Source organism: Dreissena polymorpha, chromosome 1, assembly GCF_020536995.1.
Source record: "Dreissena polymorpha isolate Duluth1 chromosome 1, UMN_Dpol_1.0, whole genome shotgun sequence".
NCBI lineage: Eukaryota > Metazoa > Mollusca > Bivalvia > Myida > Dreissenidae > Dreissena > Dreissena polymorpha.
In genome coordinates, this window is record NC_068355.1 from 209,005,951 (window position 1) to 209,022,239 (window position 16,289).

Consider the following 16,289-nt stretch of genomic DNA (forward strand, 5'->3'; position numbering starts at 1 on the left):
GGATGAATACAATTTGAATTAGAGTCCGGACAAAGTGGCGCCGTTGAAAATGCACTAATTGACCCTATGACCTAGTTTTTGACCCGGCATGACCCATATTTGAACTTGGCCTATATATCAACTAGATGCAACTGCTGACCAAGTTTGGTGAAGATCGGATGAATACAATTTGAAATAGAGTCCGGACAAAGTGGCCCCTTTGAAAATGCACTTATTGACCCTATGACCTAGTTTTTGACCCGGCATGACCCATATTCGAACTTGGCCTAGATATCAACTAGATGCAACTGCTGACCAAGTTTGGTGAAGATCGGATGAATACAATTTGAATTAGAGTCCGGACAAAGTGATGCCTTCCGCCCGCCGCCCGCCCGCCGCCCGCCCGCCGCCCGCCCGCCAAGGGGTTTCACATAATATGTCCCGTATTTTATACGAGCGTATAAAAACCAATATGTGAACAAGTCTATTAAGCAGACCATGTGATTTGATTGATCGCATTTGTCTAAATCATTTGGAGAGCAACATAAACAAGGGTCCAGTCAAGTAAAAGAACATACATCATTTGAGAAACAACTAAATTGTTAGCGAACAACATTATATTAATGTATACGTAAAATTAAGATCATATGAGCACGCGCCATGTCAGGACTGTGCTGGTGTCCCAGTCTGCACGGGCCATGTAAGGACCTTGCTGGTGTGCCAGTCTGCACGCGCCATAAAAGGACTGTGCTGTTGTCCCAGTCTGCACGCGCCATGTAAGGACTGTGCTGGTGTCCCAGTCTGCACGCACCATGTAAGGACTGTGCTGTTGTCCCAGTCTGCACGCACCATGTAAGGACTGTGCTGTTGTCCCAGTCTGCACACGCCAAGTAAGGACTGTGCTGTTGTCCCAGTCTGAACACCCATGTAAGGACTGTGCTGGTGTCCCAGTCTGCACGCACCATGTAAGGACTGTGCTCTACAGACTGGCTCTAAACTGATTGATGCTTCGACCTTGCAGACAAATGCAAAACTGCAAGTCCAATCAAACATTTCTAGAACCCTATACCTCACGGCCGTTATATCTTTGAAAAATCAGACTTGACCGTTTAGCTTTAGGCGTTTTAGTTAAAAGGTTAAAAACCCTCAACATTTATGAAACTTTCGTACATGATTTCGAAAAATAAAGTTAACACATACAAAATCAATTTTCCTTATATCAATGGCCAAAATGTCAACGCTTGATGTGGTCTGGTAACATAGATTTAACACGATACAAATTGCTATTATTTTTTTTGGCGGGACAATGTATTTAACACACGTTCATGCACCAAGTTAATGTTCGTGTGTCATATGAATAGATATCGTTGCGGAAATTACAATGGAATATATTGTGCCACAAAAAACGAGCATTTTGTATCTCGTTTAATCTATGTTACCAGACCACATCTAGCGATGAAGTGTTGGCTATTGCTATAAGGGACACTGACTTTCATTATGGATTTACGTTATTTTTCGAAATATGTTGCGAAATATTCGTTGATTTTGAGTAATAATGTAACTTTAATAGATGATGTTTCGACCTTGAATAAATTGAAAGCCCCGCTCATAAAAACTGCAAACAATTTCAAGATTTATGTAGCTGTTCGCTGTTTGAGTATACTTTTTATATAAAAATCTGAGGCAATTAGACTACATAACGTTTTGAAAACACTATGTACGTTTTCAATCTCTTTGCGCCTTATTCATTATAACAAGCATTAATTTTATCTACTATACGCATACAATCGACCTAAAACGGTTCGCAGTCTTTCGCATTTGGTTCGCATTGCATTTATCCCTATTCAGAACATGGAGGGTGTGTCATTTTATTCGGTGATTACTTAACCTCTTGCAATATTTTATCTAACTCGATTTTCTTATCTTAAGGGAATTCGACACACGCTTACGCTCTCAGATTGAAAAATTAACCGCACTTAAAGTATGCAGTCCATTTTTTATTTTGTCTTCCTTTTTGGATTTGTTCAGGGTAAGCAAGTCATTTTTTAATTATATTTCTCTTAGTCACATGGTTAACAACAGTACAACAACTTGTTGCAATAATCAATCCAACACACATATATTGACCCTCATAGTCGCTGGGAGTTGCAGCTTGTAAGGGCATTTTTCATGTAAACTCTTCCGCCTGGAATCCAGGTGGTATTTTAATAGGTAAAATGAGCAACATAAACTTTTTTCTGGCATAAATAAACACAAACAGATAATAAATATATCTATTATCCGCAAATTAAAAAAAAAGATATGGCGTGCCAGCAAAAAAATGATATTTATGCAAGTTTCAAACACGTCGACGGTTGCCGAAAATGTTTAAGTTTTTGCAATGGAAAACGCCGAGTATTCCGCATTCGAAAATAATCTAGTTTATGCATCGACTATCTCCGGAATCCACGGAAAGATAGATCTCGTGTCTAATCAACCAATCGTGCTACGTCGACTTTCTCCGGAACTTCCGTAAGATAAATTGAAAACTTCGACTTTCAGTGTGATTACTGTTTTTTTCAACGTCTTGTTTTGAGGATGTACAAACGCAACACACGCAAAATGATGTCAATTGGTAACAAGATTTTTTTTAGTTAAGATGCATTAGATTGATTGAATTCGATTTTATTGACAAACTTGAGACTAATTTGTTTTTATCAGGAAGAACTTTGAGCTGTGCGTATGTACTCATTAAACTCAAAGCACTCACGAAGAACTATACAACAAACATGGCAATATCAACATAAAGTATGTCTACGTTAAAACACACGGTTTATTATCGAGCGATACTTCATTCATAGGGATTGATTCTTAACTCCAAATAAAAAAATAAAGATAAATCAATGCATCTTAAAATTGTACAAATATGAACTAGATCAATCGTTGAGGAGCTGAAGAATTAACAATACACAAGTATTCAATTTTATCAAGAACTTTTTCAACAAATTCGAATCTAGTGAGTTCGGTTTGATAGACCAATCGACAGGCTTATTTATTGACCGTGATTTTAGCCATTTAAATTGCCTGGACTTGTCAAAGATTGACCTGCAAATGCGTAGTTCTAAATAAAAAAATCGACCGGCAAATTTCTAATAACTTGTTTGTAAGAAGCTACTAAGTAATTAACCTAATTGACGTAAAGAGTTAAATTAAATAGACTTACTACGGAATGTGTTGCAAAGTGTAACTTGATACAGACTATAGATGTCTGCATGCTTGTATAACATTACTATTACATTGTACAATGAGCTGATAGGCTCATGACATTCACAGCACGTGGAAAGACATTTCACCAGAAAATGCAAAGAAGATAGAAACATGTGGTGAACGTTTCGGAAATTACGTGCAGCCAAAGTTAAATCCGATTTTTGCCCGGTACAAGTTTTACACACAGATGCAGGACAACGATTTCATTGATGCATGTATTACACGCTTGCAACTTTGCGCAAAAGACTGCAACTTTTTCGAAAAGATGGACGAAATGATTCGAGATAGGATCGTTTTGGGCACCAATTCGCCAAAGTTACGCGAGAAGCTTTTCAATATCGGTGCAACGTTGACACTTGATGTAGCCGTACAGACTGCGCAAAGTCTGGAGTACTCAAGGGAGCAGCTGCGCTCCATGAACAACGAAGTAGGCGCGTGACGATCCAGACCAGTGAACCAGAGACCGATGCAACCGCATCGCCAACGACAACAACATCGGACAACAGCTACTGATGCATTTCAAAGTCTACATACTAAACACAAGCCGTGTTTCAACTGTGGCACATTTCACAACGTTGGACAATGTCCAGCAAAAGGAAAGCAGTGCCGCAAGTGCAACAAACTTAACCATTTCAAAAAGTGTTGCCGTTCTAAAAACAATAATATACACACTGTGGACAATGACACAACACGTCATGATGTAATAGCGGTCCTTTAGCGGATGTACATGGTTTCAAAATTGACACGGTAAGCATATTTTGTCCTACCGATTGTGCAATGGTTCGTCACCCCATTGGCCCTAATCAATGTCCCATTAGTTTTTAAATTGATACTGGAAGTTCAGTAAACATTCTGCCGAAGAAAGAGTTTAATGATCTGTACATTCATTCCCCATTGAAACCCCCTACATACATTTTAACTGCCTATACGGGTAACAGACTTCCAGTTTTTGGGAAAATCAAATTGCGATGTTCACACAAAGCCAAAACTGTAAACACGTGGTTTCATGATGAAGATCTCCCGTCGGTACCTCTCTTAAGCCTGCGAACATCAACCGATCTTGGGTAAATTCAGCTGACACGTACTGTTGATCCCATGAGTTGAATAAACAAAGTGTGTTATCAGATTACACAGATCTCTTTGATGGTATCGGGGTCATTCCTGGCACTTACAAGTCTCATTTGAAGCCAGATGATATACCAGTCGTTAATCCTCATAGGAGAGCTCCGGAGGCATTACACAATTAACTACACGAAGAGCTAGACAGAATGGAAAACAATGACATAATTGCTAAGGTCAATACACCCACAGACTGGGTAAATTCACTTGTAGTAGTTGAAAAGCCGAACATTGGACAGTAACGAATATGTATAGACCCAAAAGCACTGAATGACGCTATTCGAAGACAACATTATCCTATGCTAACAATTGACGACGTTACGTCACAGTTAGCTGAATGCAAATACATGTATTTCAGTCTTTTAGACATTACACATGCTTACTGGAGTATAAGGCTTGACGATGAGTTGTCCTACCTGACAACATTCAGTACCCAGTCTGGCAGATATCGTTATCTCCGACTTCCTTTTGGAATAAAATCATCTCAGAAAATTTTTGTACAGAAAATTGGTGAGATATTCGGGGATCTGACAGATGTACGTACACTAATTGATGACATAATAATAAGTGGACGTACAAGAATTGAGCATGACAGAAATCTCATTGCTACGCTTCAACGTGCACGTGAAAATGGCATACAATTTAATCCAGACAAATGCCGTATTGGATTGTCCGAATTACCATTTTTTGGTCACGTGATCACGTCATCTGTACTGACACCAGACAGTGCTACAATAGAGGAATGTGTCAATGTAGAAACGCCAAAGACACGCGGCGAACTTGAAACATTTTTGGGTATGGTTACTTATCTGCAGAATTTTGCCCCAAATTTAGCTGAAATTACAAGCGCATTGAGAATGCTTCTAAAACAAGGGCTGTTTGTAAAACATGCATGCCCCCATATGGGCTGTCAGTTGTAGTGGCAGCCATTGTGTGAATACGTTTTTTTGTCACTGTGGCCTTGACCTTTGACCTAGTGATCTGAAAATCAATGGGGGTCATCTGCGAGTCATGATCAATGTACCTATGAAGTTTCATGATCATAGGCAAAAGCTTTTTTGAGTAATCATCCGGAAACCATTTACTGTATCAAGTCACCGTTACCTTGACCATTGACCTACTGACCTGAAAGTCAATAGGGGTTATCTGCGAGTCATTATCAATGTACCTATTAAGTTTCATGATCCTCGGCGTAAGCGTTCTTGAGTTATCATCCGGAAACCATTTTTCTAAGTTGAGTCAACATTACCTTGACCTTTGACCTAGTGACCTGAAAATCAATAGGGGTCATCTGCTAGTCATGATCAATGTACCTATAAAGTTTCATGATCTTAGGCATAAGCGTTCTTGAGTTATCATCCAGAAACCATTTTTCTATTCGGGTCACCATGACCTTGATCTTTGACCTAGTGACCTGAAAATCAATAGGGATCATCTGCGAGTCATGATCAATGTACCTATGAAAATTCACGATCCTAGGCATAAGCGTTCTTGAGTTATCATCCGGAAACCATTTTACTATATCGGATCACCGTGACCTTGACCTGTGACCTAGTGACCTGAAAATCAATAGGGGTCATATGCGAGTCATGATCGATGTACCTATGAAGTTTAATGATCCTAGGCATAAGCGTTCTTGAGTTATCATCCGGAAACCATTTTACTATTTCGGGTCACCGTGACCTTGACCTTCGACCTAGTAACCTGAAAATCAATTGGGGTTATCTGCGAGTCATAATCAATGTACCTATGAAGTTTCATGACCCTCGGCCTAAGCGTTCTTGAGTTATCATCCGGAAACCATCTGGTGGACGGACGGACATACGGACGGACGTACGGACGGACGGACCGACATGTGCAAAACAATATACACCCTCTTCTTCAAAGAGGGTATAAAAAAACGTTGAATTTGTATTAGATCAGCCACAATCAGATGCCTTTTCCAAAGTTAAGCAGTTTATAACACAAGCCCAGTGTTAGCTTACTTTGACCCAAAGAAGCCGGTTTAAATTGAATGTGACGCTTTAGTAAACGGTGTAACTGCAGCGATCATGCAAGATGGTCAGCCAGTTGCATATGCATCTAAGACATTGACACAAGCAGAACGAAATTATGCAAACATCGGGCGTGAAATGCTAGCTACAGTGTTCGCATGACAGCGTTTTCACCAGTACATATATTGCAGACATGTAATTGTTCATTCTGACACTAAGCCCTTGTCTACGATCATGAAGAAGTCATTGCATGCAGCACCACCTCGTTTGCAAATGATGATGCTTAGTTTGCAAAAATATGACCTTGATGTAAGACATGTGAGCGTGAAAGAAGTTCCCATCGGCGATTTCCTGTCACGACAGCCAATGTCAGACTGTTCTGAAATCGAAGGGGTTGACCTACACGTTCACACGGTGCTCTCGAGCATGACCTATACTGACCGAAGTCTTGAAAACGTGAGAAACGAGACTAGAACAGATCTACAGATGACTGCCCTGAAACAGACTTTATTTAAAGGATGGCCAAGTTATATATAGGTCAGATTGCCCTGACTTGATACGGGGGTATTTTAATCACAGGGACGAACGTTCAACAGCCGATGACCTAATATTTAGAGGGCAGACCCTTGTCAATCCCAAGCTTCTCCGACCACACATGTTAGAACAAGTTTATTTTGGTCACATTGGCATTTGAAAAGGCACACAAAGAGCCAAAGATGTTATGTTCTGGTCAGGAATCTGCAAGCAAATTACTAAGTAAATAATGAGCTGTACAATTTGCTTATCGCATAGAAACTCAAACCAAAAAGAACCGTTAACACCCCACGAAATTCCACAGGGTCCATGGCAGGAGGTTGCCACAGACATATTAAATTTTGATGGAAATGACTATTTGCTCGTAGTTGACTACTACATCAGATAATTTGAAATAGACAAACTTCCGGACATGTTGTCCACAACAGTTGTCAGAAAACTGAAGTCACGCTTCAGTACCCATGGCATTCCGATGCGTATTTTTAGTGACAACGGACCTCAGTATACATCGGTCGTATTTTGAAATTTTGTAAACTTATGGCATATTGAGCATGTCACATCTAGTCCACATAATCCAAAGTCAAACGGACTTTCTGAACGGACAGTGCAGACTGTAAAAAGACTGTTACAGAAAGCAAAAGACAGTGGCCATGAACCCTACTTAGCCTTGCTAGAGTATAAGAACACTCCACTCTCAGATTGCAACCAATCACCCGTGCAGTTGCTGATTAGTAGGAGAACTAGGTCATTCATGCCTACAACGATTCCCCAGCTCCTTCCCAAAGTCTTTAACCCAGACTTTGTCCGATCTTCAATTCAAACTTCAAAAAACAAAAACAAAAAAAACAAACAAATACGACAAAACTGCAAAACCCCTCCCAAGATTACATTTGAATCAATCTGTGAAGTTCCAGGTAGGAAAGCTCTGGAAACCAGCTAAGGTTATCAAAATTCACAATGCTAACTCTTACATAATACAAACACCTTCTGATCAGGTATACAGGAGAAATCGCCGCTACCTCATCAGAACCAATGAGGATTTCCCAGAGATATCAGATTTTGCACCTGATGTATTGGTCAGAAATCATTCAAGCACTGTTAAACATGTCGTACAACCAACAACTAATAGTGCATAGAATATTCAACATCCCTCTGTAAATGTAGATACGCCCATTTCCCCTTATCAGACACGATCAGGTAGAATAGTGCAGCCGAGTCAGCCATACGCAGAAAATGAATGGAGTAAATAAATATTCAGAATGTTGTTAATATATATAACTCCGCCAAGGACGGTCTCAAGCCCGCGCTGAAAAAGGAGGAGGGTTGGGCATGGGGCTAGCAACCCCACCCCGTGAAAAATGCTTGCTACGGAAACGACAACAAGGGAACAAGCGACAAATGGCGCCGGGAGTGAAGCAGACCAGGACTTATGAAGGATGGGGATCAAAGCCGCAAGGACGTCCCCACCCCGATAGCGGAACTCTTGACGCCAAAGCGATGGATCAGAGTTGGATGTTGGAACGTGCGAACACTCTACCAGACTGGAAAGCTAGCGCAAGTGGTGAGTGAGCTGAACCGATACAACCTGACCCTTATGGGAGTAACAGAAGCAAGATGGACTGGCTCTGGCAAGCAGAAAGTGAGTTCCGGAGAAGTCATCATCTGGTCAGGACTCAGGAGGAAGAACTGACAACGACCACCGGGAAGGAGTTGCCGTCATCATCAGCAAGAGCAAGGCCAACACCGTGCTACAGTGGAAACCTGTAAACGAGCGCCTGCTGTACGTCAGGATGAACTCCAAGTACGCCAAGCTGTCTGTTGTTGTGGGTGAAATACGTTGGATCTAGAAGATACAGTGAAATTAAGAGTATTTTTGTGTTTCAAGGGAGATTATATTTCACAACAACGTATTTCCGCTGTGTCTCTAACATAGTGTTAGAGTAGTTTATGAATCCTTATCGGATCCTACCCAAATACAACTATGGTTTCATGTTTGTAATAAATTTTCATATATATATATATATATATATATATATATATATATATATATATATATATATATATATATATATATATATATATATATATATATATATATATATATTGTTATTGTTGGTCGTTTTATGTGCTTATTAATTTAAACATAAATATGATTGATTGTTAATATGGTATAACATATTTTAATTGAAGACAAATTTCCCTCTTAACAAAGGTGATGTTGCATAGTGTAACTGGATACAGACTATAGATAGCTGCATGGTTGAATAACCTTACTATTATATTGTACAGTGAGCTGATACGCCAGTCTTACTTGAGCCACCAACGTAGTAACATCATTAAATAGTATAGCGCACATAAGTGTTTGTTATTAATATGATTATTCACATGTGTGAAATAACAACTACGCATAACATCAACAAAAGAACCAATGGGAGAGTTTGTTTATATTTCCACCAACGATACAAAGTATTGTTTCTACCCATAAAACGGACTCGAGAGCGTTCCAATAAGCCTTACGCTTTCAATTCATTTGAGCCTAAACAAGTTTAAGTTATGTTATATCTTTCAGGGCGTGGCACCACGTGCTGCACGGACGGCTGGCTGGCGTTTGAAAGCTCCTGTTACATGTTTGGGAAAGACGTCGCCGCATTCACAGTGGCGGAGGTAACTCTTGATAGACTGTCTAATGCGAGGAATGGGGTAGGGAATGCGTATAAGGATATGCGCTCGTCATTAACGATACATTTATTTTGCTCCGTAAAATACGATTATGTTTGATTTCTACAACTATTCAGCCATTTACCGATATATTCTGTTTTCATTTGAACACTTTCAACCCACATGCGTACACATTTACAAACGAATGGTCAGTATTCAATCGAACTTGATGCTAAACAGGCTTATGATGTCTATGTGTAGCAATATTGCCGTCAACATGGTGGCCACCTTATCCACGTGGACAACAACCATGAAAACAACTTTATCAAAGATCGCTTGAGGGACTTGAAAGGTAGGGGTCTTGGTTGAACGCATTATTAATTGGGTATTCTTTTTGATTAGTTGAACACTTTGCTACTTATGCATTTCATGTCGCCTCATATTTAGTTACTACACATTTTTTACACGACACAAAGTTCATTTCGGGTTTGGTAGAACGCTATATCTATTTTTCAAATACTTTAACGCACACACCATTAAATTTCTTAATAGTTTGTAGCCCAACAACATTTTTCTATTACATATATTATTTTACATCATATTGTGTTTCTATTTGTTGTTTTATGTCTCACATCACATTGTAGCACGTTTGCGCACGAAAGGATGTTTGTGTACCCTTTTTGCTCATCACGCTCTGTATATATAGATATATCTATTCAGCTCACACTTTAAAGGGGCCTTTTCACAGATTTTGGCATGTTTTGAAGATTGTCATTTAATGAATTATATTGATAAATGTAAACATTAAGTTTTTAAAGCTCCAGTAAACAATAAAAAATAAACTTTAAAAAAGGAAAAAAAGCAGCCTGCAACACGGCTCGAACCAGTGACCCCCGGAATCCTGAAGTAAAAACGCATAAGCCAACTGAGCTATCCTGCCAAGCATACTTCAGAAAGCGTATTTTATACTTTATATAAGCAATCTTCGTAGTTTCTCAAATTTAAACGACAACAACAGAACTCTCCAAATTATTCAATCGTTTCGCGTTGCAACGCTTTATAATTTTTAGGTTTTTTAATGGTCAAAAGATGCATATAATGGCTATATTAGACCATTGCCAATGTTCAGTAATACTGTTTCCTCACAAATATCATAACTAAACCGAAAATTTGCGAATCTGAAACAACTTTTTTCAATTTTGTCAATTTACCAAACCGTGAAAAGATCCCTTTAAGAACATCACATGTCATTTGTAAACACATATGTATGAATATTCAAACTCCAAAGGCATTATCGTGATAGAAATTTATGTCAGCTAGTCTTTAATATAATGTAAATGACCATTATCCATTAACTTTTACAATATAATAAAAAATTATAAACCTACGATAATCGGGTTCAGTTATGTCTTTAACAGCGTTCATGATATTAAGGTATGTTTTTTAACTGATTCTAAAATCCAGAATAATAGATGCATATAAACAAAATAGGTACCGCAAACTAGAAGATGGTTCAATGTTATAAAGTTGTTGATTATTTAAGTAAAATCTTGAATATGTGAATTACCTAGACTTAGTTCCGAAAAATGTAAGATTTTATTTATGCCGATTAAGATTATCTGTTCACCCTCTTCGTATACAGGCTGGTAGAGATTATGAGATTATCTGTTCACCCTCTTCGTATACAGACTGGTAGAGATTATGGAAACACTGTAGGAGAAAGATATTGTCTGTGTTGTTATGCCACGGGTATTGAGGACGAATTTCATTTTGTATGTATTTGTTCGACACTTGTTGGTATAAGTTGGAAATTGTACCATTGCTACAATCAACCAATATGTCTGAGCTGATAAAACTGTGCTTATTTGTTAAGGGTTCGTTGAGTATCAGATCCGAATGTGTTAAATCGCATAACGTAATTAACCAATTGTTAAACCACAGTTCTGTAATATGCATTTGTTTTGTATATATTCATGTCTGTCTGTCTGTCTGTCTGCCTGCCTGCCGAGCCTGCCTGCCTGCCTGCCTGTCTGTCTGTCTGTCTGTCTGTCTGTCTGTCTGTCTGTCTGTCTGCCTGCCTGCCTGTCTGCCTGCCTGCCTGCCTGCCTGCCTGCCTGCCTGTCTGTCTGTCTGTCTGTCTGTCTGTCTGTCTTGTCTGTCTGTCTGTCTGTCTGTCTGTCTGTCTGTCTGTCTGTCTGTCTGTCTGTCTGTCTGTCTGTCTGTCTGTCTGTCTGTCTGTCTGTCTGTCTGTCTGTCTGTCTGTCTGTCTGTCTGTCTGTCTGTCTGTCTGTCTGTCTGTCTGTCTGTCTGTCTGTCTGTCTGTCTGTCTGTCTGTCTGTCTGTCTGTCTGTCTGTCTGTCTGTCTGTCTGTCTGTCTGTCTGTCTGTCTGTCTGTCTGTCTGTCTGTCTGTCTGTCTGTCTGTCTGTCTGTCTGTCTGTCTGTCTGTCTGTCTGTCTGTCTGTCTGTCTGTCTGTCTGTCTGTCTGTCTGTCTGTCTGTCTGTCTGTCTGTCTGTCTGTCTGTCTGTCTGTCTGTCTGTCTGTCTGTCTGTCTGTCTGTCTGTCTGTCTGTCTGTCTGTCTGTCTGTCTGCCTGCCTGCCTGCCTGCCTGCCTGCCTGCCTGCCTGCCTGCCTGCCTGCCTGCCTGCCTGCCTGCCTGTCTGTCTGTCTGTCTGTCTGTCTGTCTGGTAGAACGATTTCAGGTTAAATAAACGGATTTGGTTATCCGTTGGAAGCAAACAGTGATTTAAATCATTATTTATTTTAAAAAGTTTATTAACAGTGACCCAATGATAAATACATTGAACGGAGGAGCTAAATGCTTCTTTTCAAGTACTTTGTTTCATATTGCTAATTAACAAACGAACGTGCAAACAATGTTGCTACCCATGTAAGGACAAGACTTGAAATATTTTTATTAAGTTAACATGGTCTTAATAGAGTTAATTTATCTACGGTCACACAACAAGATATACATCAATAATACATACAATCATATAAACATGACATGTTATAAATGATATATATTTACGAACGATTATACTTATTATTCTATTAAATACAATAAACTATGAAATACACAAAATCGTATTTACAGGCACGTTAGAAATTTTATTATTTTACGATAGCCTATAATCATAAATTATATCGAGGATACTGTCTTATAGTTATTAAGACAACTAAATGTAGACAATTATTTCTAAAAATTAATGCTTCGTTTGTATAACATAATTGTGGAATTTATAGACAGAAGTTCTATTTTATATTTTCCTATATTTGTCACCATCTATAAATTATGCTTAACATGGGTTATCTATTACACGTTACTATATTTCTCTATGTGTATGACATGTGTATGTATAGCGACATTTTACTAAATATGTCTATATGTTTAACATGGGTCAGATATTACAACAATTTACTATATTTGTCTATAAGTTGTACAAGGGTTAGGTATAACCACAATTTACTTGATGTGTCTATATTTTTTACATGTGTCCGGTTTTACAACATTTTACTATATGTGTCCATATGTTGTACACGTGACAGGTCTTACAACAATTTACTATATTTGTCTGTATGTTAAACATGCGTCAGGTTTTTCAATATTTTACAATATGTGTCTGTATGTTTTATATGGGTCAGGTTTTACAACATATTACTATATTTGTCTGTATGTTCAACATGTTTCAGGGTTTTCAATATTTTATTATACGTGTCTGTATGTTTTGCATGGGGCATGTATTATAACATTTTACTTTATGTGTCTGTATGCTTACATGGGTCATGTATCACACCATTTTGCTTTATGTGTCTGTATGTTTTACAGGTGTCATGCATTACAGCATTTTACTATATGTGTTTGTATGTTTTAAAGGTGTCATGTATTACAACATTTTACTATGTGTGTTTGTATTTTTTACAGGTGTCATGTATTACAACATTTTACTGTATGTTTTTCAATGTTTTACATGGGCCATGTATTACAACATTTTACTATATCTGTCTGTATGTTTTACATGTGTCATGTATTATAACATTTTACTATATGTGTTTGTATGTTTTACAGGTGCCATATATTACAACATTTTACTATATGTTTTTGCATGTTTTACAGGTGTCATGTATTACAACATTTTACTATATGTGTTTGTATATGTTTTACATGTGTCATGTATTACAACATTTTACTATGTGTGTCTGTATGTTTAACATGTGTCATGTATAACAACATTTTACTGCATGTTTTTCAATGTTTTACATGGGCCATGTATTACAACATTTCATTATATGTGTCTGTATGTTTTACATGTGTCATGTATTACAACATTTTACTATATGTGTCTTTATGTTTTACATTGGTCATGTATTACAACATTTGACAATATGTTTCTGCATGTTTTACATGGGTCAGGTATTACAACATTTTACTATATGTGTTTGTATGTTTTACATGGGTCATGTATTACAACATTTCACTATATGTGTCTGTATGTTTTACATGGGTCATGTATTACAACATTTTACTGTATGTGTTTGTATGTTTTACATGTGTCATGTATTACAACGTTTTACTGTATGTGTCTGTATGTTTTACATGGGTCATGTTATACAACATTTTACTATATGTGTTTGTATGTTTTACATGTGTCATGTATTACTACATTTTACTATATGTGTCTTTATGTTTTACATTGGTCATGTATTAGAACATTTGACAATATGTGTCTGCATGTTTTACATGGGTCAGGTAATACAACAATTTACTATATGTCTCTGTATGTTTTGCAGCAAGCCACTTCTGGTCAGGTCTCACAGACGAGGACATTGAAGGAACGTGGGTCTGGTTTGACACGGACACGAACGCCACATTCGTAGGTAGATAAAATTTTCGAATTGTTCATAACAGGTAAATTTTATAATCGCATTTATATATTGCGTACTTGGAAAGTGTATTGGAAGTATATTTTTTTGTAAATAGAACGATGACATATATTATAGTTTGCCGTCATGTTTGCACTTAACTTTAATTTCACATAACCCACAATCTGAGAATTTGTGTTTCTATACATTTGTGTCAACTTAAACTGATTTAACATCAGTTTGCGTTTACTCGTTAATAAATTGGTATTATGACAGTGTAGCTACAGAACAGCCTGTTATAAAACATGTCAAGCTTTTTTGGTCTTATAAGCAGATATGGTAGCTCCACGATCGTACACGCTGGTCTGGAGCCTCGCTGGCCTATATTACATAAGACCCATTTATACAAGAATTGGCTCATATTCTCCAGACTTCTACACGGGCTACGGCGGCCACAACAACATCGCGGACTGCGTCATCTTCGCCTACAACTTGGACTATTCCTGGATCGATTACGCCTGTAGTTCAGCTGCCGCCAAACCCTTATGCGAGCGCCCGTAAGTTATCGACGTGCGAACTAAATGAAACTTTTTTTTAAACCTATTTATTTAAGCTCGATTGCGTAACAAGCCTAAGCTTATATGAAACGCTCTCGAGTCCGTGTCCTTGGTGTCTATGGGGGAGATCTAAAGAACGCTCCCACAGGGGGGATCGAACCCGTGACCTCCCGGTTGCTAGGCGGACACCATATCCATTACACCACGGCGACTTTTTAAAGTCGTAATTATAGCCGAGCCACGTGGTACAATAATTGTGTCAGTTATTTTGTTTTAATTAGGTGATTACTTTTTTTATTATAAACATAAACGAATACACTATTTTCAAAATAAAATAAAAATATGATACTTCTTTTTAAAATGTTCACAATTCTTCAACAAAGAAATCCTTCTGCATCTGGAAGGATTTTCTTGTGATTGCAGTGGTTATCGCCATAAGCCGGATGGAGATAACCGCCGCGTGGAGTTTGGGGTATCACACGTTCAATAATACATATGTTCACATATCTTGAAACGCAGGTGCAGCCATGGCAATAGTTAAATGTACAGATAAGAATAAAAAAAAGCAACCACATCATAGTATTTCCTTCCAAGCTCATCCGTTGGTATTAAATGATTAGGACAGTGATCATGCGTTCAAACTGTGTATATTTGATTTTTTTTTTTTTTCAGTAGCGAAAGTTGTTCCTGTGAGTCAACGTCCGCCAATGTCATTGTAGGTTAACGTTGAAACTTTTCCTGATTCGACGTGTGCTTGTGATTTTTAATTTAATTTGATATCTGTTTCTGTGTCAGACTTCATAACGGTTAATAAAGCTAGACAGTTGTTTCAAAATTAAATTAAGCAAATTGAATTACAACGAGGTTAGATTTCGGAAGTGCATTAATATTTTAATGGATTGGTTCACGGTTTGACCAACTGAATATTGCTTCAACATGTTCCCACATACTTAACAAAATTGTATATTAAATAGCGTGCATATTTGATAGCGACAAACAACTTAAACACAACTGTTATATACTTCTACGTTATTTAATGCTTTTATGACCATAAGTAATTCAGGTTAAATTGTTAAAAGTGTAAAGTGTTAATTAGGTTTAAAACATATTTTTTCTTTCGACTTACCAGACTGATCGTGTCTTTTGTGCCAACCCTAAATATTTTAATGGATTTTCCATCTTGTGTTTTCGGTCATTTTTGTGCCATTCAGTCAAATTCGCTCTATTAACTTCAAATGAAATAAAAGAAATACTTAAATTGTTATTGCGAGATTTTCAATATTTATTTAAGTTTGAAATCAATCTGGTATTGCAAATAACGGGTGACAAAAAAAGGAACT

At 37.9% G+C, this 16,289-nt stretch overlaps 1 protein-coding gene across 2 annotated transcripts; it reads left to right on the top strand.

Annotated features, from left to right (window-relative positions):
* Window positions 1–1,859: 1,859 nt before the first annotated feature.
* On the top strand, window positions 1,860–15,775 carry LOC127864810 (perlucin-like protein). Of its 2 annotated transcripts, none has more exons than XM_052404694.1 (6): window positions 1,860–2,008; window positions 9,442–9,536; window positions 9,792–9,882; window positions 14,321–14,407; window positions 14,823–14,949; window positions 15,622–15,775. In XM_052404694.1, exons 1-6 carry the CDS (start codon window positions 1,963–1,965, stop codon window positions 15,671–15,673), a joined length of 498 nt encoding a protein of 165 aa, XP_052260654.1. In that variant the 5' UTR covers window positions 1,860–1,962; the 3' UTR covers window positions 15,674–15,775. The 2 variants fall into 2 exon arrangements, with proteins under 2 accessions (XP_052260654.1, XP_052260655.1); XM_052404695.1 differs by lacking the exon at window positions 1,860–2,008 and adding an exon at window positions 2,487–2,593.
* The last annotated feature ends 514 nt before the right edge of the window (window positions 15,776–16,289 follow it).

Coding starts and splice junctions, on each gene's coding strand:
- LOC127864810 (XM_052404694.1), top strand. CDS start 1,963: ATGCAGTCCATTTTTTATTTTGTCTTCCTTTTTGGATTTGTTCAGG. Junction 9,883..14,320: donor TCGCTTGAGGGACTTGAAAG/GTAGGGGTCTTG, acceptor TATGTTTTGCAG/CAAGCCACTTCTGGTCAGGT. Junction 14,950..15,621: donor AAACCCTTATGCGAGCGCCC/GTAAGTTATCGA, acceptor TTTTTTTTTCAG/TAGCGAAAGTTGTTCCTGTG.